At 39.9% G+C, this 22447-nt stretch overlaps 1 protein-coding gene across 2 annotated transcripts in view; it reads right to left on the bottom strand.

Moving 5' to 3' along the window:
• SGPL1 (sphingosine-1-phosphate lyase 1) overlaps positions 1-22104 on the bottom strand; it is a 49493-nt gene extending 27389 nt beyond the window's left edge. For both annotated transcript variants that reach the window (XR_010068232.1, XM_063307519.1), the window contains exons 1-5: positions 21963-22104; positions 11753-11918; positions 6557-6624; positions 1211-1358; positions 428-507 (exon numbers count right to left, since the gene is read on the bottom strand). Coding sequence is in view for 1 of the 2 variants with exons in the window: in XM_063307519.1 (XP_063163589.1) it covers positions 428-507; positions 1211-1358; positions 6557-6624; positions 11753-11918; positions 21963-21965 (465 nt within the window). In the remaining variant the exon portion in view is untranslated. The remainder of the gene's footprint in view (positions 1-427; positions 508-1210; positions 1359-6556; positions 6625-11752; positions 11919-21962) is intronic.
• Between the last annotated feature and the right edge of the window lie 343 nt (positions 22105-22447).

The following is a 22447-nucleotide window of genomic DNA, read 5'->3' as shown; positions in this document are numbered from 1 at the left end:
TCAATAAAGATACAAAGTCATTAATTATTCAGTATTGTCATTTTATTTACATCTATCACTGGCTTTAATAAAAATAAATTAAGTCTTTGAATAAGTCTCAGGAAAGGAACTAACACTGGAAATCACTGAACCCTAGAAAGTATGGCTTTTATTTTCTTTTACTTTTCTTGTATGTCATTTCAATTACTTTGTGTCTTTTGGCTTGGACTTTTATGACTGTTATTTTACCAGTATTTTAAACCATGCCATGGAGGATTTACTGTTTTCCTACATTATGTGTCACATAAGCCATCAAGAGTTATTGGACTACAGTGGAATATAAATGCAATCAATCAATCCATCTCATCTGGAATGTACTGTTGTAGTTTTTAATTACACACATGCATTCCACGAGATAGAATTCTCTACTCGTTTCATGCTATATTACCTTAACGAACAGATTAACGAGTTTCTCTTCCCCACTGTATACTGCCCCAGATACTTTGCCGTCTTCCCACTGTACGTTACCTAAGAATCCAGAGAAAAAATATGCTGTCTCATCATATTTAAAAGCTCTTTGAAAATCAAAACCCTATCTTGTTTCTTGTTCACATCACCTTATGATAATGACCAGTCAGTTTGCCATGCTGATTCTTGCTATGTTTGCAAGCTAAGCAGCTTAACCGTAGGTAAACCAATTTAACATATACACATTTCTGAAAATGTCGCCAATTACTGGGCTGAAACAAAAGTTTGCTCTTCTGGGTTGTTGAATTATAGTTAGCCACACAATGCCCAGTCATGTTTCGAGCTGGCAGCTGCAATTCATAAAACTTTGGGAGCATATTTCTACAGCACATACAGTTATCTAAAGCTACAGCTTCAGCATGCAACTAGCAGGGTTACTTTTTACAACTGGCATTGGGGAGAGGCAAGGAAGGGTAATTCATTTTTACCTTCTGGAGCACTTCAAACAATGATAATCACTTTCAGAAGTATCAGACCCAACAAAAGATTTATCCAGGCAAGGCGGCTTCTTATCAGTTGGGACAGTCAAAGGTGGTAGCTCAACCACACAATGGAAGCCACCATCTTAACTTTTTTGACACCCCCCTAAGGCCTCTGTAACAGTTATTAGATAATACCACTTCTTTCCTCATATTCAAATCTATAATCACAAGATTGGCTAAGGAACAGATTTTCACATTCCAGTAGATCCTCAAAGACATACCCAAAGTGCTGTACTCTTTCAACTTCTTCAACAATTCTGGCTGGCTGAGACCTTTTGCTGGCAGGCTTGTGATGTAATTCTTTTTGTATTGCAAAAATGACAGCTGGGAAGACATATCATCCATAGCCTTGTATATCTGCTGCTGTATCTATAAATGGCAAAAGAGCACACGTAAAACTCCCAATGAAGTGAATCTTTTTAAATCAAAGGCATCTTTACTGAAGATCTTTTGTTAAAAACAGCAATCCCAAGGCATTAATGCACTCCTCCAGATTTGTTGCCTACAACTCACATAATTCCAAGCTACTATGGCTACTGGCCATCTTGACTGAGATTTATGAGAACTGTAGTTCCAGCCGTTATTCAGGACACTGGCTTGGAAAAGGCCATTTCAAAACATGTATCAATATGAAAGCTGAGACCTGGATTTTAGCATTTAAGGTTTTTGTTATTCTTTTTTTTATTTATCTAATTGATTTATATGGACACCCATCTCAAGTACATACAGCTAACAATATTAAAAGTAATTTTTTCTGTAGGCTGTGGAAGCTTTCTGAGAATCTCTGTATTCTCATGTTTATATGAAAGTCCACAAGTTAATAATAATAATAATAATAATAATAATAATAATAATAATAATAAATGTATATGCTGCCTGACTCCCAGTGACGCTCTGGGCGGTTTACAGTTGTTAATTCCCTTTACACCTGTGGACTTTGTGATCAGAGATTTTCTGCAAAGCCTCTGATCTCAGGAAAGATTCTGTGTATATCATAGTTAAAGATACACAAAACCCTATTCACATCTGGCACTATATGGACCTTAAGAAAGAGTCTAAAATGTATAATGGGATATCAAATGTTGGTTGGAAATGCTTACAGGGGGAAGGAACTTTCTATCATTTATGATAGACTTGTGGAAAAACTAAGAAATTCTGGAACCAAATATGTAGTACTATTCAAAAGATTCTTAAGGTGGACTTACAATTGAAACCAGATCTGTTGCTCTTGGGTTTGATGGACCAACAGCTTGAAAAGCAACATGGAACTCTGTTCTTATACATAACAGCAGCAAGACTCTTATATGCTCAAAGATGGAAGGATGCACAAATTCCCTCAATGGAGGACTGGATGATTAAGTTAATGGAATTGGTGCAAATGGCTAAACTGACAGCATTGACAAGAGAAAACACTGTAACTAGATTCGTGCTCATCTGGAAGCTGCTCTTGGACTACTCGTTTGTAATGAAGTCTTGATTTTAGGTTTTGATGATCGAATGGTTTGATTTTAGAGATACAATGTTACTAAATATTTAATTAATAGTAAGAGATTAACTTTTATGTACTTTTATACTTGTGCTGGAAAAGATCAGAAGCCACTGGTCTGATATGCTTTTTTGCTTATTCCTCCACCGTTTTAGCTTTTCCTTTTCTTTTTTAGACTTGTATTCTTAGACTTGTATAATTAAGGCACATAATGCAGAATATAAGATAGATAGACAGACAGACAGACAGACAGATAGATAGATTGACTGATTCCTGGAAGCTTGGCACTCAGACAAGTCAGCCATCAACAGGCACATAGAGGTAAACAACATTTACATACCATTCAAAAGAGACAATACACTGCGTGCAAAATTATTAGGCAAGTTATATTTTTGAGGATGAATTTCATTATCGAACGACTACAGTGCTCTCGGTCAATCCAAAATGTTAATAAACCTCAAACCTGAATATTTAAGAAAGTAAAAGTGAGGTTTTGGCTTTCTTAGGAGCATATCTATGTGTGCACAATTATTGGGCAACTATTAGTGTGCAGAATTATTATGCAACTAAATGAAAAACGAAAATTCCCCCATCTCACTCGTTTATTTTCATCTGTTAAAGTGAGAATAATAAACAAACAACTCAAAATTTACAAATAAACATTTCTGACCTTTCAAACAAAAAAATCAGTGACCGATATAGCCACCCTTCTTTGCAATAACAGTCATAAGCCTTCCATTCATGGAGTCTGTCAGTTTCTTGATCTGTTGACGATCAACTTTTTGTGCAGCAGCAACCACAGCCTCCCAGACGCTGTTCAGAGAGGTGCACTGTTTTCCTTCACCGTAAATCTCCCGTTTGAGAAGGGCCCACAAGTTCTCAATAGGGTTTAGGTCAGGTGAGGAAGGGGGCCATGTCATTATTCTTTCATCTTTGAGGCCTTGACTGGCTAGCCACGCAGTGGAGTACTTCCATGCATGCGATGGAGCATTGTCCTGCAGAAACATCATGGTCTTCTTGAAAGATGCAGACTTTTTCCTGTACCACTGCTTGAAGAAAGTGTCTTCTAAAAACTGGCAGTAGGTTTGGAGTTGATTTTGAGTCCATCTTCAAACCTGAAAAGGTCCAACTAGCTCATCTTTAATAATACCAGCCCATACCAGTACCCCACCTCCACCTTGCTGGCGTCTGAGTCGAAGTGGAGCTCTCTGCCCATTACTGATCCAGCCACAGGTCCATCCATCTGGCCGTTCAAGAGTCACTCTCATCTCATCAGTCCATAAAACCTTTGAGAACTCTGTCTTCAGATATTTCTTGGCCCAGTCTTGCCGTTTCAACTTGTGTGTCTTGTTCAGTGGTGGTCAAGTTTCAGCCTTCCTTACCTTGGCCATGTCTCTGAACACTGAACAGTGAACCTTGTACTTCTGGGCACTCCAGGTAGGTTGCAGTTCTGGAATATGACAGCGCTGGAGGATAATGGGTTCCTGGTAGCTTCACGTTTGATTCTTCTCAAATCTTTGGCAGTTAATTTGCGTCTTTTTTTCTCAACACGTTTCTTGCGACCCTGTTGACTATTTGCAACAAAACGTTTGATGGTTCTGTGGTCACACCCCAATATCTTAGCAATTTCAAGAGTACTGCATCCCTCTGAAGACTTTTTACAATTTTTGACTTTTCAGAGTCAGTTAAATCTCTTTTTTGGCCCATTCTGCCTGAGGAAAAGAAGCTGCCTAATAATTATGCACACCTTGATAAAGGGTGTTGATCTCCTTAGACCACTCCCTCCTTCATTACACAAATACACATCACCTGATACGCTTATCTCCAATAAGCATTCAGATTTATACAGCTTGGAGGTGGAAAATATGCATAAACATGATGATATGGTCAAAATACTCACTTGCCTAATAATTGTGCACACAGTGTACAGCAATGCTGACAGTTTCTCACGAGCTTTCATTTTTTCCCAAAATCATCAAAACATTGCATAACATGTGCCATGTTTCGGCAAAGTTTCTTGCATAAAATTCATCAGCTGGATTTCACAGCTGATGAATTCAGGAAGAAAATAATATTCTGCAGAATTCTTACCTTCTGAGAAATTATGAGTTGTTATTTTTCTTTTTCTTCTGTATACTGAATCAATATTTTTTTAAAAAATACCAATCAATGATTATTTCACTTAATGCAAGCATTATGAAATGTAATGACATTTCTTTACTGCAGACTTTGAGCAGCATGGAATGTGTTTTCTCTTAAATTAGCTGTTCAGAAATTATACCTGGAAATTATCTGATATTTTTCTATAATGCTTCAACTTTGATCCTTTTGAAGTTTATATGAGCCAGTCCAAATTAGCTGGAGCAAATCCAGGCACTCCTGGATGTCACTGATTATCCAAATGCATTTCAGCTGGATTTCAGGCCAGGTTACTACACACACACACAAAAAAACCCTCTGGTTGCCCTAATGGACAATCTGTTGAAGGACCACAACAGGGATGTCCCTCATGTTTTTGGATTCCATGGTAGCTTTTGATACCATAAATCAGGGTATCCTCCTGGATCACTTGGGAGAGTTGTCACTGTTACCTCCATGGCAAGTTTTTTGGGTGCAGGATACCACAGATTATACTATACTCCAAGCTTTTCAGTATGTATATGAAGCCACTGGGAACAATCTTCAGAGAATGTAGAACTGGATGTCATCTTTACATGGATGATACCCAGATATTTTTGTCTTTTCCATCTCCTTCAGGTGGGTCAGTCTCCATAGGTGGCTTCTGCTTGGGCTGGATTGTGGTCAGGATGAGGTATAATAGGTTAAAGCTGAATTCAGACAAGTCAGAGGACTTGGTGGTTGAAGATAAAACTATCCAATTGGAGGGGGTTTTATTAGCTCTGGATGGGATTACCCTCCAAAAGAGCAGATACACATCCTGGGGGTGCTTCTCAATTTCACACAATCCCTGAATGCTCAGGTGATCCTAATGATGAGTGACATCATCTTTCAGCTGCATTCATTCCCCCTTCCTGCATAGGGCTGACTTGGCATCTATGATTCATACTCCGGTTACCTCCCGAACAGATCGCTATAGTCCACTTTATGTGAGGATATCACTGAAGGAAACCAGGACATTGCAATGAATCTAGAATGCTGTGGCCAGGGTTCTGATGGGTGTTCCTTGTGACACTTATCCTGGCCCAGCTGCATTGGTTTCACATTGTTTTGAAGGCCAAATTTAAGGATCCTGTTTTAATATATAGATCCCTTTATGGCTTGTGTCTTGCATACCTAATGGAATTACTTTCTCATTATATTAATAAGGAGGGACTCCATTAATCCTCCATGGTGTTATTACTGGTACCACCAAGAAAGGAGGCCTAGCTAAAAACAACTAGAGCAGGGCCTTTTCAACAGCAACAACATCACTGTGGAATTTCCTACCCCTGTAGTGTAGACCTTGCCCTTCCTGGTTGATTTTAAGATATTATTTTTATGAACAAGCATTCCCTCTTTGAACCTAGCATTTTATCTTTAAGACTTATGCGGAACAGATGTTTTGGACTTTTACATATGTTTTTAATTGCAATTATTTAATGTTCTATTGTCTTATCTGATATGATTAACTGATGTTTACTACATTTAGTGCTTTTCAATATTCAGTGGAAACCACCATAGGTGGCATCCCATGAGCATGTGGTATAAATTCAACCAATCAATAAGCCAGTCTGAGTTCCTTCTTTTGCCATCTTCTGTATCAAAGATCCCTCTGAATCCCTTACCAATAAAGCAAACCATGCAGGCACTGAGTAAGTACTCCATAATTTAGTACAGCTATTAAGGAGAAAGAAAAGAATCAATGGTGAATTGAATTTTACTTGGTTTTAAACTGGCTATGGAATTATGCTTAAAATGGAGTACTACTGCATTTGAGCTAAGCATTTACATTTAAAATGGAATGGAATCATATGTTTATGCTTTAAATATTGATCTTTTGTTTCATTCATCATTGGTAGATCAACTGATGTCCAAACTATCCTCAAAATATCTTAAACGTATTATGTGTCTCAAAACTTACTATTTGACCAATGATGGGCAGTTTGCGTATAATTCTGAAGAACCATTTTTTTAATCGTGATGTTAAACCTAACGAAAAAAACAGAAAGAAGATTTTAAAATTAAAGATTATCCAAAAACAGCTCTTAGACACACAACATAAGATGTCTAAAACTTCCACAGAAAAGGTAGAAAGGTTTCTGTTTATCTACAAATCAGGCTTACATTTTAAATCTTCTGTGGATTCTGTTAAATTACACTGAGAAGAACAGCCAAGAGTACTCCACTACCATGTAGGAACTGAAGTAGTACATCCTATAACTCTGCAAACCCCTTCTATGATATTTCAACATAAAAAGCATCTCTTTTTTTAGATTCTCCAAGAAAATGATACAAGTTTAGGACTCTCCAAGTCTCTGTGGCCTAGTCCTGGGACTGAAACATTTTTAAGATGAACTCAAGAAAGCAGAAGGCAATTAACGGAACCTGCCATTTCTGCTGAAGAACTAACCTGGCAGGTGCAAAACTTCTGAGGGTACTAATTTTTAAGCTAAAAACAATCAGGTTGGGGCCACTTTCTGATCCTTTTAAATATGACACTCCATCATAACCTCTTGGAGAAGAGGGAAAAGAAAACTAACTGGATACTTTGCATGCTTGCACACATACATTTGCATTTGCATTGTCTACTCTGCAAAACTCATGTTATAAAAGGAATTCTTCCGAGACTTTCAAATTATAATCAGCAAAAAGAAAACTTAACTAGCAATGGAAAAATTAACAGCAATGGAAAAATTAACCCAATTTAACGTTTTTTAAAACAGTTGATGAGAGCCAGTTTGGTGTAGTGGTGAAGGCACCAGGCTAGAAACCGGGAGACTGTGAGTTCTAGTCCCACTTTAGGCATGAAGCCAGCTGGGTGACCCTGGGCCAGTCACTCTCTCTCAGCCCTAGGAAGGAAGCAATGGGAAACCACTTCTGAAAAACCTTGCCAAGAAAAGGTTTTGTCCGGGCAGTTTCCGAGAATCAGACACAATTTAATGGATTTAAAAAACAAAATTCAGCGACATAGATAATGACCCAGAGCAGGTGTGGAAAAACATTTTGTATAAAATATGTGACAGTAAAACCAACACACATCTACCCAAACTCTAAATTAATATGTTTATTTGCTAAACTAAAGACTTACTGCCTGCCAAATGCTCCCAAAGTGTTGCAAATAAGTCTATAATTTAAATATTTTTAAGCAACAAGCTCACTATTCCCTCTTGAGCAATGTTTATTTATTATGTGCCATCAAGTCATTGTCAACTCTCAGCAACCACACAGAAAGATTTTCTCCATGACAATCTGTATCTAACCTGGTCTTTCACGTCTCCCAATGGTGCACTCATTGCCACTGTAACTGAGCCCATCCACCTTGCTGCTGGTCATCCTCTTCTCTTTCTTTCCACCTTTCCCAGCATTAAAGCCTTCTCCAGAGAGCTAGGTCTTCGCAAAATGTGCCCAAAGTAAGATAATTTGAGCTTCATCATTAGTGCCTCTAGTTAGAACTCTGGGTTGATTTGTTCGATGATCCACTGGTTTGTTCTCTTGGCTCTCCAAGGTATTCTCAGGAGTCTTCTCCAACACCAATTTTCAAAAGTGTCAATATTTCCTACTTCCCATCAGAGTGCAACTTTTCCTTCTATAGAGTGTCACAGAGAATATCATGGCTTGCACTGTTCTGATCTTTGTAGATCCAGACACATCAGGGCACCTTAATATTTTTTTCCAAGGCCTTCTTGGCTGCTTCACTTAGTGCTAGTCTGCTTGTTCCTTTATTATTGACGGTTGATCCCAAAAGACGGAAGCTATCTACTACTTCAATATCTTCATGATTAATCTTAAGGCTGACTGTTATACCTGTTGTCATCAGCTTGGTTTTCTTTATATTTAATTTTAGTCCCCTTTTTTTCACTATTGTCAGGCTCCCCAATCAAGTGTTCCCAGAACATCTTATCGAGCTCACATCCATCTTCAACCAACCCGTGTCAGACTGTGAGTCGCCAGCAGGGAGGGGAAGCTGGACTGGAGTGTGAATCATTTATCCTCCTTGACTTTTATTACCAGACCTTGCAGATACTTTGCATTTTCAGCTATTAGAACAAGGTTTCTCAACCAGGGATCCATGGAACCCTAGGGTTCTGCAAGAGGTCACTAGGGGTTCCCTAGGAGATCATGATTTATTTAAAAAATTATTTCAAATTTGGGCATCTTCACATTAAAGAGGTAAGTTTCTTTCTTTAGTTTAACAACACTGTTAATGCATATATACAGGCCTACACATGAAATGGATGTAATAATTTTGTCACTTCTGGCCTATATCTGAGCCTGAATATGCAGGGGTTACCCGAGGGCTGAAAAATATTTCAAGGGTTCCTTCAAGGTCAAAAGTTTGAGAAAGTCTGTTGTTAGAATAATATCATCAATATCACACAGGTTATTGATATTTATTCCTCCAATTTCAAAACCACATTCATCTTCTTCCAATCCAGTTTCCCTTAATATACATTCAACATATAAGCTCAATAACTAAGGGGAGAGTATACAGCCTTGTTTCACTCCTTTGACAACTTGGGGCAATTCTGTTTCACCATGTTCTCTCCGTACTGTGGCTTCCTGACCTGTATATAGGTGTCACATGAGGACAATGAGATATAGTGGGATTCTCATTTTTCTACACACATCCTACAGCTTGACATGACTGACACAATCAAAGGCCTTTCTATAATCATTAAAGCACATAATGACTTATTTTTGATACTCTTTGGCTTTCTCAATTATCCAGCATGCATCAAAAATAATGTCTCATGTTCCTCAGCATTTTCTAAAGCCAGCTTGAACATCTGGCATCTCTTTTTCCATGTAGGGCTCTAATCTATGTTGAATGATCCTAAGCATTATTTCGCCAGCATGTGAAATTAAGGATATTGTATGGTAGTTTGCATATTCTTTTAAGTCTTTTTGGTATTGGAATGTAAATTGAATTCTCCCAATCTCTTTGCCACTGGGTCATTCCCTAGATTTGCTGGCATAGCTTGGTTAGAACCTTGACTGATTCGTCTGTTCTTGCCATTTTTCAGTGGGTATTCCATCAGTTCCTGTAGTCTTCCAACTTGGTAATGACTTCATTTTCTAATACTAGAGATTCTTGTAAGTAGAGAATATCTTCTAAGATCTCTTTGATGTTGACATCTCTACAGTACAGTATTTCAGGATATTGTATCTTTCCTTCTTTCTATAGATATCTCCTTTGATCTTTGAATCAGTTACTATCTGTCCATTGGTGTCCTTTAACATACCAGTTCGAGGTTGGAACCTCCTTTGAGTTCAGAGTGTTGGCAGAGTGCTAGAAAGCATTTGGCCCAGGAGAGATCAGAAAAGTCACACACCAGGCATTTCTATAAAAAATAAATTTATTTACAGAAAGCACAAAAAGATATTTACAGGCTTCTGCATTCTCACAGGCTCTCAACGAGCTGCTTACTCTCTACATGCCTAAGAGAGAAGGAAGAACTGAAACCAAGCTAACTGCCCTTGCTTCAGGCTATTAACAACTATTAACATCTGAAAAGAAGACAATTAAATTCAACCTCCTCACCCAGCCAAAATCATTTGTTACCACAGTAACCTTAATCTGTAGCAGAAAACAATATACCAAACACAGAGACCTTTTGAAAGAGATCTTAATATAACAAAACAGACTACTAACAGATAGCAGATAGTTAATACTTATGAGTTATGTCATGTATAATCATAAACTGGAATGAACACAGTAATTTCCCACACTGAATATTACAATATCTATTCTGTCCTTATGAACACTGTTGATATTAAAATATATTTAATAAGCACAATGTCTTAACATACAATTTTTAAATTTACATCAATAGTTGAAGATACCCAATATAAAAATTGATTCAAATGTCCATGGCTTTCCCTTGTCCCTCCAGAATGGCTGCAAAGAAAATGATGGCTGATGGAAACAAGCCAATTTCAAGATGTTGTTTATGAATGTGGGTTATTTTTACTTGTATAGTTTGAATTAGTCACATTATAAGGTTTGCAGCACATGAAAACTTCTGTTAATGGAAAATTTTAAATGAAAGACACACTACTTGAAACCATTTGCAGCCCCAGAGTATCTCCAAATAGTCATTGCAGAACCACTTTTATTGTGAGAGAAGGGGAAAATATCAGATAGACAAAGAACAACCATGATATCTGTATTCTTTTAATTCAGTATCATTTCAATATTGTGTATCATCTTTCATTTAGATTAACCTTAGTTTGCCCTGTTCTCAAAACGGATCTGTCTTCAAAGTGCCAATAAGGTCTTTAAAAGAAATATCAGCCCTTGAAAAAGAAATTCACATCAGAACCATACTGGGAAAACTACATGTACATGTACATATACAGCCATCCATCTCACCAATGCAACTCTGGGCTATATATATATACTGCCCAGAGTTGCATTGGTAAGATGGATGGCCATATAAATCTGAATGAATGAATGCCTGGCACTATGAAGATGAGTCTTTCCTTTTTTTCCAAATAAAAACTGAAGCTGAGTCTCCTTTAAAGTTCTTGTTGTCAAAACCCATACAAACTATGGCTAGTGGAAATAAGCCAATTTCAAGATGTTGTTTATGAATGTGGGTTATTTTCAAGTTATAATTCAAATTAGTATATTTTGAATTATAATTTCGAATTAGCCATAATTCGAATTAGCCACATTATAAGGTTTGCAGCACATGAAAACTGCTGTTAATCGAAAAAGATAGGCTGGAGGGAGCCCGAAGCTCATCTAGACTTGTTCTGTGCTGAACCTTATGGTCAAATACTAAGATGGTCTTGGGAATCAATTAAAAAGTGTTTGATGAAAATTTAAGTCTCATTTTCTTTCTACTGTTTAATTTCTTTACTACTATACTTTCTAATCATTTGTTTACAAGGCTAGCAACTTATTATTTGAAGCGCTTCAATAAAATATGGCATGTATGTCCGTGTGTTCCTGTCTCGATATTCCACATCTGTTTAATTCTGGGACTACACTGCAATCAGGGAATTACTGAGGTGCAGAAACCATGCATGAAGATCAAAAACAGAACACTATTATGATACTCCAAAGCATTATGCAGTGCTCCACTCCTCCCATGAGGCAGACATGACTTACTTTCTGGCTGGAAGAGAAACGTGTACATCTTCACAATCAGCAAGGTAGCAGCAATTGTTGATGCGATGAGTTGCCAGGGCTCCACCCTGGAACACTTTTCATTCACCACATTTCTTGTTTGGTTTAAATACTGCAGGAAGATTTGATGGTACAGAGTAAGAGCCTCCTGGAAAAAAGAACAGACAAACCATAAAACAGGGCGAGACCAAATGTAAATGAATAAACGTACATGCAAGTTGATTTCTGGAAAAGAGAGCAGATAAGCCATAAAACAGAGAGTGAGACCAAATGCAGATGAATAAACTTACATGCAAATTGATTTCTTAAAAAACTTTCTATCTGGTTTCCCTAGGCAGGCAAAATGTTGTTTTAAAAAAAAAGTGCCTGCACAGGTTATCTGGTAAGAGCAACAGTTTGTCCCAGGCAAAAGGCACTTCCAAACAGCTGAAGTTCACATGGTGGTTATGATGGGGAGCTTCCGGGGAAGAATGCCCATCAGCTCACAAGCACATACACAAGCACAAGGCAGCTCCTTTAAATACCTTGGTTCCAAACCATTAACTAAAACTTTTGCTTGGACCCAGAAATGCAACAAAAGCCTGCAAAGCTGTAAGAACCTCTATCTCACATCCATTTAGAAGAACTTTCATAACGGCAAATGTTGCTTTCTGTTGCCTTCTATAAAGCAAGGCCCTTAAGTTAACTTGCCAAAATAAGTTCAGCACTCAGGTCTCAAAAATACAATTTATTGCTCAAGACCCAACTCTGAGAACACACACTCCTTCTACTTCCCTTCTTTTAACATAATTTTCTCTCATTCAATCTCTTAATGATTTGCACTGATGACAAGCCCACTCAATATTGTCAAGAGTTTCTAGTGTCACCAAGTCAGAACCCAAAGCAGGTTTGCAAGCACTGCTTAGGAATTATGATCAGCATCAGCAACCAACCAGATATCTTATGGAAGTCAACAAGTAGGCCTGCCTTCAACAGCTCTTTCTTGCTGTGTTGCTTCCTGTACCTGGCACTGAAGAACACAATGGCCCTGAATCTGAAGGCTCCACACAGTCCTCATGACAAACAGCCATTGACAGGTCTGTCCTCCTCCATGCACTGGTCAGGCTCCCTAAAGCACTTGTCCATCAAGTATAATCAGGGGGAAAAAATGGAACTCTTGGCCAAAGGATACTCAAGGATCCTCCTTAATACAGCATTTTTCAACCTCAGCAACATGTGGACTTCAACTCCTAGAATTCTCCAGCCAGCATACTGGAATTCCGGGAGTTGAAGTCCACATGTCTTAAAGTTGCTGAGGTTGAGAAACACTGCCTTAATAGGTAGGAGTATAAAATCAGAAGCAGCTCATTGAAGCATCAGAAAAAAGATTATGAAAGTGCCCTTTCCTTAAGGGAAACACTGGCAGAAAGTACAGTAAAGCTATCTGTCATGTTCACCGTTCCAATGTTGCCGGTACATCGTAACATTTCGCATGTCACTTGGCTGATGCGTGTTTCATCTGGGAGGAGAGGAGGATTCCATCTCGTGGGATTGTTATATGTTAGCAGCTGGATTGGAATGTGTTTGGGTTATCTTGTGCGTTCAAGGTTCCTTTCCCACATCAGCAGAAACGGTTACCAGCACCTGGGGGGTGGGAGGTTGCAATGGCAGGGCGAGGGGAGGGATTACGTTTCAGCCAAGGGTTTTTAGTTTGTATTTGGCGCGCTTTTGCTCATTCTCAGCTTTCTCTGTATTTGCATACTATTCTTTAATAAATCAGATATCATTAAGTTCCTGCTTGTGAGTCTGAGTCTATTAGAGTAGGCAATCATTACACTATCACAACGATAAGCAAAAGTTTTACCATTCAGCAAGAGAAATTTAAAAGTGACAATACATTAAAAATTAAAGTGTCCTTCAAGGTTAATTTAATTCCTGTAACTTCAAGGATACATCCATCCATGTAATCTTCTTGGCAACAATATGAAAGTGGTTTACCATTTCTTTGTCTAGGAAGCTTTTGGATTCCCAGTGTAGCCTATAGGTCAAGCATTTCCCAGCCAAGCACTAACCAAGCAATACATTATACAGTGTTAAGTGACTGAGGGAACCAAACAGTCTTTACTATTTGGCTAAAGCTGAAATAAATAAGGAGACAGTCTCACCTCTCTTGGGTACCCACCAAACTAACCTCCTTTGATATGGAAGATTTAGAAGGATTTCCAATAATGATTGTCAAGTAGAGGCATGTTCATTATAAAGTAAGCAATTCCTTGCATCAGTTATCCTTGAAAGCTGATTTGAAGATTTCAAATCCTTGAATAATACATGAAACCTGCACACAAGCTTTGAAGGCACTGGAGGGTGTTAAAACATCAATTTTATTATGTTGCTGACTTGCGCTACCTGGCACAAGCATCCAGAATATACTAATCGCACTACAGTTTTCCCCAACTGGGTGCTCTCCAGATGTACTGCAATACAAAGCTTTATGGTTTTGCAGTACAAAGATCATGGTTATGGTTGAATTAAGTATAAGCTCATTATCCCTAGCCAACTTAGGTGAAAATGATAAACACTGAACCTCAACACACTTGGAAGGCGGATAGTTGGAGAAGGCTAGAAATCCTCCTTTTGTGAGAATATAAGCAGGCTATCAAAAGGTGTCCTCGATTATCACCAAAATGAACATTAATCAAAACTGAACAGCCTCAATGGCTGTTTAGTTAGCAGTCTTAGCAGAACACTGAACATCCCTTCAACTATTTTATTTTAGAGCTGGATAAGAATGAACTTTTCCCATGGCCTGTAGTTTTCATAAATACTGTACACAATGACTTCAACCTAGATAACATTGATAAGCAATGCAAGATGTTATGCATGACCTTGAGGTCCAAGAGCAACTCTGAAAAGTTTAGTTTCTGAAACTAAGCATGCTTTATTTACTAGCATTATACCCTTTTAAGTAAAAAGGAAAAATACTCTACTGCAAGAATTGTGCTAGATGAAAACTATTTCCAAGATCATTTTCAGGACTTCGTGGTCTGCAATAAAAGCAAATCTATAATTTTCTGCCTCTGTAGCCATAAAGTTGACCTTTTAAGATCATAAACTATCCCCCTACTTTGTCAATTAAGTCTATTTTATCCAGCTCTCAGGAAAGCTATGCTCCAGAAACATGCTTTGGTGCTGTTGCAGTCTACTCTTCAAACCTGTTCTTCAACTTCTAGATGACTTAAGCTCATTTTAAAGTAGGTCTTGCCAAGGTGTGATATTTTGCTTTAATTGGGATCTGCACAATAAAATGCATAAACAACTTTCTCCAAAAGCATGCCCTCCAAATGTGTTGAACTATAATTTGCATCATTTCCACACAACATGGCCAGCAGCTGAGAATGATAGGAACTGAAATGAAGTGCATTTGGAAGGGATCGAAACAGAGTTCCACTCCACGCAGGTTCAAGGTTAACCCCTGTATTATGGAAAGTCCATGTCAACTATTAAATTTTAAACCTCTACACCTTCTCACAGGACTGGCCGGGCTTTTTTTTCAAAACTGATGCAGAAAGAAATAATGTTTAACTGTACAATAAGAAGAACACCCATCTGCAAGCAGCTAAATTAGATGAGACTGCAGGCAAATATTTCTCATTAGGGAGAAGACTGTTAATTTTAGTATTTATATTTATATTAACAAATGAGGCTTCATTAAATTTTGTTTCACCAAATTTAAGTACGAACGATCAGAATAATAATAATAATAATAATAATAATAATAATAATAATTTAAACTTGTACGCTGACTCTCAACAACTCTGGAATCCCATTTAAGAAATTGTTTCAAGTAGAATTTTAAATTTACTTTTGGGTTATAGGCCTCTGTATTAATTCTACTTATTTAACCAATACATATTGCTTTTCCGATTGTCCCATGAGTTCCTGGAAGTTTTTTTTCCATTTCTTTTAAATCTGTGCAAAAATATAATTTAAAACTATTTTTTCTTGATGAATCGAGGCAATCAGGAAGAATGGGCAAGAAGCAAGAAGAAGGTTAGTCATGCCGGCCACGTGACCACGGAAGTGTCTACGGACAAACGCCGGCTCTTCGGCTTTGAAATGGAGATGAGCACCGCCCCCTAGAGTCGAACACGACTGGACTTAATGTCAAGGGAAACCTTTACCTTACCTTTCATCTAAAAGAGCTTCCCATTTTCCTTTTAGAGAGGTTCAAAGTTTCATCTGCTGCCTACACTGATCTAATCAGTAAATCATGCAAAGGTTGTATTTTCAACCAGATTACATAGGATTGCAAATCTCTATCTTGCACTATGGCTCCATGATTAGTTTCACATATATTATATTGCTGCATCTTTTTACAGAAGCATTGCACAACACAGAACAGCACTGCCTGGGCAGAAAAAGGCAAGGACTCTACCTGTCCTGATTCAGCCTTCCAATTTGTCCCCTTGAGCATTTTAGCAAGCCATTGTTAATATGACTGCAGTCACCCTGAACTAGATTCTGCCCAAGATAGATAATATTTACCACTGAAAGAACAATAAGCTTCATTCATTAATGCATCTTATAGAATCAGTCTGTCTCAGCACATAAAGAACTGAGCTACACAATGGTTTAAGGAATGCGGCTTCAAGCTTCTGTCTCTGCTATAGACTGAATGCATCCCATCAGACTATATTGTGTGTCCTGGCCTAGACTGAGCCATCAGAAAGTAACAAGTTGTAACTTGTTATGATGTATATGTAATGATGGGAATGTAATTCAAACAACTGGGAAGAGAAGTAGAATGCTCAGTCAAGTAGTCGCATCCAAACTGTAGGAGAAATACAGGGACGGTGAGATTTTGCCTGGCAGCCAGGCTGCAGCACCCAGGGCGCCACTGTGAGTTGGAGCTGAATGTTCAGAGACCCAGAGGTCCACTGCATCTAATCCAGAGCTGAAGCGGTAAGAGACCAGAGGCAGGACTAGAAGGTGGGCAGCCAACGGCATAGGTCTAGGAAAACAGGGCAAGAGTGCAGAAAACAAGAGTAGCATGTGTCAGACTAGGATTCAAATGCCAGAGAGTTCCACAAGCTAGTCTGAGTCCAAGGGCAGAGGAAACATACAGGAACACAGATCTAACATTGGAGAGTCTTTTCAACGGAGACCAAGGTCCCGACAGCTGCTGCTAAGTAGTCCCAGCTGAGGGCGCAATCCATGAGGCAGGGTTATCCTTGTTTCCCAAGCAGTCAACTGCTTTAGCTCTGCCCTTCGAAGTTGCCAAGTGCAGTCCTATGGCTAGATGCCCTGCCAGCACCTGGTCCTTCATTATCTCCTCATCTGCTCCTGCTCACATCTCCTCAGTTTGCTCCAGGTGATTGATCACCTGCTGGCTCCCAAGATTGACTGCTCATAGGATCAGGCCCTTCAACCTCTGCCTCAGAAGAGATTATTTATTTATTTATTAAATTTATATCACTGCCCATCTCCACCAATTATAACACTGTGGTCACCCTATCTATCTATCTATCTATCTATCTATCTATCTTATCTATGTCTTGCTGTGAACCAAATCATTCTGGCTGGTCTACAAGCCACAGTTGAAAGATCTGGCTTAATGTTGTGGAGGAAATTTGTATGGCCTTTGACATAATTCTACGCTTCATCTGGAAAATGGGCCTAATACTCACTCTGCATGCTGAATGATCACTGGTTGAAAGTACTAAAAATCTGTGACAGAAAAGTAGCAGAAATTCCAAAAGTTGGTGCAAATGAAATGTTCTTTCCTGTTCCGACATCCAGATATCAAATACTGACCTAGGAGTATATCTTCTCTACAGATAACCATGATTTATGATGGCTGAGAAGTGCAAGAGAAAATTCATATTAGAGATGGGTAGCATGGCATCTCACGGCCATTGTGGATGGGAATGCAGAGGACTTCAGTTCAGTAACAACCCATATCTATTCCTCTTGCCACTACAGTACACCTAGTAATACATCTGCACTGATTGTCAGTTTGGAAAATCATCAAAATTTCATATCAAGCATCCAATCATCACTTTATTCCATATGTTACCCCCTAACTTAAACCCACTATTCAACGTCCTGCACTCTGAAATAGCGGCCTTTGTGACATTCTTTCAGGTATTTAGGAAGTATTTCCATATGGCCTGTTCTCTTCTCAAAGTAAACAGTGCAAGTGCCCTAACTGTTGGTAGTACTTGAAGAACCAAGTCAAATTCAAATCACAATTTGTTCATCAACTCTTTTCAACAAGTACTGTACAGATTAATCAGAACAATGTGGTTCATATCTAACACTAGCCTTTTTTTTTTTTAAAGCTTGCTTTTTACTTAAGTATGAACCAGGCCATTTTGGGGTTTTGTTTAATGCAAAAGCCACTATCATACCAGGAAGAGTTATTTAATGCTTCCAAGTAATTAAAGCCCTACTAATAATCAATTTCAGATTCTTTAACTTGGTCAAGGTATGACTGCTTGCTATACCAGCAGGTAGTCCTCATTTAACAACCATTCATTTGGACTTACAATGGTGTTGAAAATAACTACTTATGACCGTTTCTCACACTTATGACCATTGCAGTGTCCCCACGGTCACATGATCACAATTTGGGCGCTTGGCAACCAATTCACATTTATGACAGTCACAGCATCCTGTTGTCACATGATCTCCCTTTTCAACCTTCCCGGCCAGCTTCTGGTAAGCAAAATCAATGGGGAACTGCGTGATTCACTTAACAACCTTGTGGTTCACTTAGCACTCACAGTGATTTGCTTAATGACTGCCACAAAAAAGGTCATAAAATCGGGTCAGATTCGCTTAGCAACCAAGCTTCTGGTCCCAATTGTGGTCATTAAGCAAGGACTACCTGTATTTTATTTTAGTTTGCTTCACTCTAATATACATCTTAAGGGTCTTGCTGCATTATTGAACTATGGTAGAAAAAGTCCATCCAGACTCACAAGACCGGTCAAGTCTGCTGAAAAAGAATGTCGCAACTCTGTAATTCCAGAAACAAATCACACTGTGCATAGTCAGTCAAATAAACTGAAGCTAGACAGTTCTGTGAATTTTGTAAACTTCTTAGTCTAAACTCTCTGCCTGAATAGATTGAGAAATGTACACATTAACAGCCAATCATAGTGAGAGACCTTGAGCAAAAGACTTTTCCAATTTAAAAGAAAAACTACACAAAATACCAATTGTATGCACAGTTGTATGCCCAAGATGGAAAAACCCTGAAAAAAAGCACTAATTAGAGAGTCGACTCAGAAATGTTACTCATGTGCTTTTGAAGAATACATTTGCGAAGAAGGACAACAGAAATGGTTACTGCATGTTTTTATGATGCCAAGTACTGGTACTACACTGTGGAAGGACATTGATTGTCCTCAGCCACACAATGGTCTGAAGAACCTGCCTTCCAACTATCATTCACAGAAGTCACTGCAAGATTTTTTAGAAATCTGTACTGCACATACTAGATCATAAATTTACTTTCCTATTGATACATAAACTGACTTCAGTGTTAATACTTTAATTGTAAAGTGAGACATATATATGTAAGACTAATTTTGTTTAGTATTAATGTGCAGTATAGGTAAAGGTAACGGTTTCCCTTGACATTAAGTCCAGTCGCGTCCGACTCTAGGGGGGGTGCTCATCTCCGTTTCAAAGCCGAAGAGCCGGCGTTTGTCCGTAGACACTTCCGTGGTCATGTGGCCGGCATGACTACACGGAACGTCGTTACCTGCCCGCCAAAGCAGTACCTATTAATCTACTCACATTTGCATGTTTTCAGACTGCTAGGTTGGCAGGAGTATATTGGATATCCTAAAGCTCATCCATGCTTCACTAAACTATCTAGATATACTTCGATAGCCTTAATTATCATTGTGTGGCTAATGGCTTAAACTTCATTTAAACAAACCATCCCTTGTCCGTAAATGAAAAAAATTACTGTTCCATGGGATGGCCAATCCTACAGATTTATGGAAAACTGTCCCATATCATTTAATTTTAAGCACTTTTAGAAACAAATTATCATGATGAGAAATGTAGTTATACAGCCGAAAGGCAAAGTTAACGCAACGAATTAGCAAAGTATATCACATCTGCTTTAGACCAGCCTTATCCAGCCCTTGCATCCTGGATAACGCAGCAGGACTGGGCAAGAGCTATAGGTTGTCCTGTGCAACAGACTGCATTACTAAAAGAATCTGAGCATCAGGGACACAATAATCATTTCACCTTCTTCAGCCCATCCTTGAGAACTGCTTTACCCAGGGCCATTTTCCTATAATATGGAGAGATTATGTGTCTGTTCCAATTCTGTGTACACAGTCAAGTGTTCTTTATATAGCTATCCATTGTTATGCCACTTCTATCACCAAAGTAACCCTGAATGCACATGCCCATTTGTTACAAACATATTTAGTGGAAAAGTGCAAGAGATCAAGTGCATATCTCAGAACATTTATTTAAATGCATTTGTATCTCATCTGTTCTTCATTATGGATCTCAAGGAGCCATAATTATGGGTTCTCCTGATAGTTCCCCACTGAGGCACTAACAAGACCCAAAATTTCAACCAGAACTGTCTTAGACACCTTCCTAACCTATCTGCTTCCTTCCGGGAACTCAAGCCAAAGTATGCTCTCTGTATTCTGTCAACACGAAGCACTCACCAAGCTTAATCACTTGGAGAAAAAGCAGTGTGGCATAAAACAGCAGGAGGCAAGTACTTTTCACTGTGATTTCAAAATGCTGGTAATATGGGAAGAAAATCTATAAACAAAGGAAGGATTAAGGCACACCTCTATGAGATCAGTTTCTGCAATCTTTTTCACACCCCTATGGAAACAGCTAAATACTAAAATACAGCCCCTTCTCTTCTCCACAAATATGAAGTTGGTCATAACAGTTTTCTGACCATGTCAAGATCACTTTCAATACCATGTGAACTGGTATAATGGACAAAGGTAATATTCAGTAGGCACTGGGAAAATATGTATCTCAATACAATCAGTCAAAACTGCCAAAGGTGCATCACAGCGTATCTGTAATTAACACCCATTAGTTACTAAACAACTTCTGAAATGAGAACTTTTCTGCATTGAAAAATTTTCCACCTACACTCTTGGAAACTCCCTGTGATGGTCATCTCTACTTTCAACCAAACTTTCAGGGCGAGGAAAGTCAATTACTGTAGTTGTGCGCTGGCATCAAGATATTCACCCTAACTCAACCACACACACACACACACACACACACACACACTTCAAGGACTTTTCACCATTTTCTCCACCTCTCCCCTTTGGTGGTTAGGAAAGAAAAGATGTGTGTGAAAGCACAAGAGGTGAAAGAAGAAACAGGAAGCACAAGGGAGCTCTTCAGTCACAGCAAAAACTTCATTAGCTCAGGGTGGAGGAGGAGCATCTTTGGAAGAAATGCTAAATCCAGTCTTTCTAAGCACAGAGAAATGCGTCAAGACCCATTTCGAATTTCGAGATTTTTGACCATTCGTGAGCTGCCTTGGGAAACCTGGCTTTGAAAGAGAGCATATACTTTTGAAGAACGTAAATACAAGGAAAAAAATAAAGCAACCGTGGAGACTAAGGCACGGAGGAGGGATCTAAGAGGGGAAACAATTTAAGATAGATGAGAAATCCTGAGCTAGCTTGAACCATCAGCCAAACGCAGAAGGACTGCGCTGAAAGTCCTCCTTCGATTTACGGAAAGCAACATGATTCCTCCCACTTCTCTCTTGGTCGCTATCGGACCCGGGAAGAGCGACTGTTTTACTTTATACTCTTTCCCTTCACCGGTCTGGTTTTGGAAAAAACACAAGCAGAGACCTGAGGCCAACCATGCCTTCAGCTTCTCGATCCCACTGATTCTCCGCGCTGAACTGCAAGCTCCCCGCGCGCCCCGCGGCGGGCAAGGATTCCGGCTCCCCGCCGCCGCTCGCAGACGGCCAGGATCGGGCGGAGGAGACGAGACACGAGCTCGGAAGCCGGGCGGGCGGCTGAACCCCGAAGAAAGTTGCAGCAATGGGCCGGGGGGCGCGGGGCCAGGGCGGGGGGGGCTTCCCAGGAGAAACCGGCACTACCGACCCGGGCTCGCTCTTGTGCGCGGAGGTTTCAAGGAAGTGCAAACTCGAGATCAAAGGAGGGGTGGGGCGAGGACTCACCATGACTCCCCAGAGCCCCTCCGTGGCGTGGCCTGCGCGGGGTTAGCGAGCGAGGCTCCCGTCCAACTCGTCCCGGCCTGCCTGGCTCCTCTCCGTGCGGGCACCGAGCGACACGGCTCTCGCGCCTGGCCGGGGCTGGAGCAGAACTCGCCAGCGGCCGGCTCCGCCCCGCTCGGCCTCGCGCGCTACTGGAAGAGGAGAGGGCGGGCCGCGCGGGCCGCTTAGCCCAGCAGAGATTGCATTGCGGGTCGCGCGCGCTCGCTCGCGGCCTGCCGGCCCGGAAACACACGCAGGAGCCCTTCCAAGCCCCTCTCCGGCGGGCGCGCGCGAAGCCGGCGCTCGCGGTGCCCTCTGCTGCGGCCTTGCGGCCGACGGAGGGAGTCGCGACGCCTGTCCCGCTGGCCTGCGGGCGAACGGAGGCGGCTGCTAATCCGTGCAGCGAGAGACGCAGCTCTGCCGGCTCCGCGAGGGCCGGAGAGGAATTC

Source organism: Candoia aspera, chromosome 6, assembly GCF_035149785.1.
Source record: "Candoia aspera isolate rCanAsp1 chromosome 6, rCanAsp1.hap2, whole genome shotgun sequence".
NCBI lineage: Eukaryota > Metazoa > Chordata > Lepidosauria > Squamata > Boidae > Candoia > Candoia aspera.
This window is presented reverse-complemented; position numbering and strand designations above follow the sequence as displayed.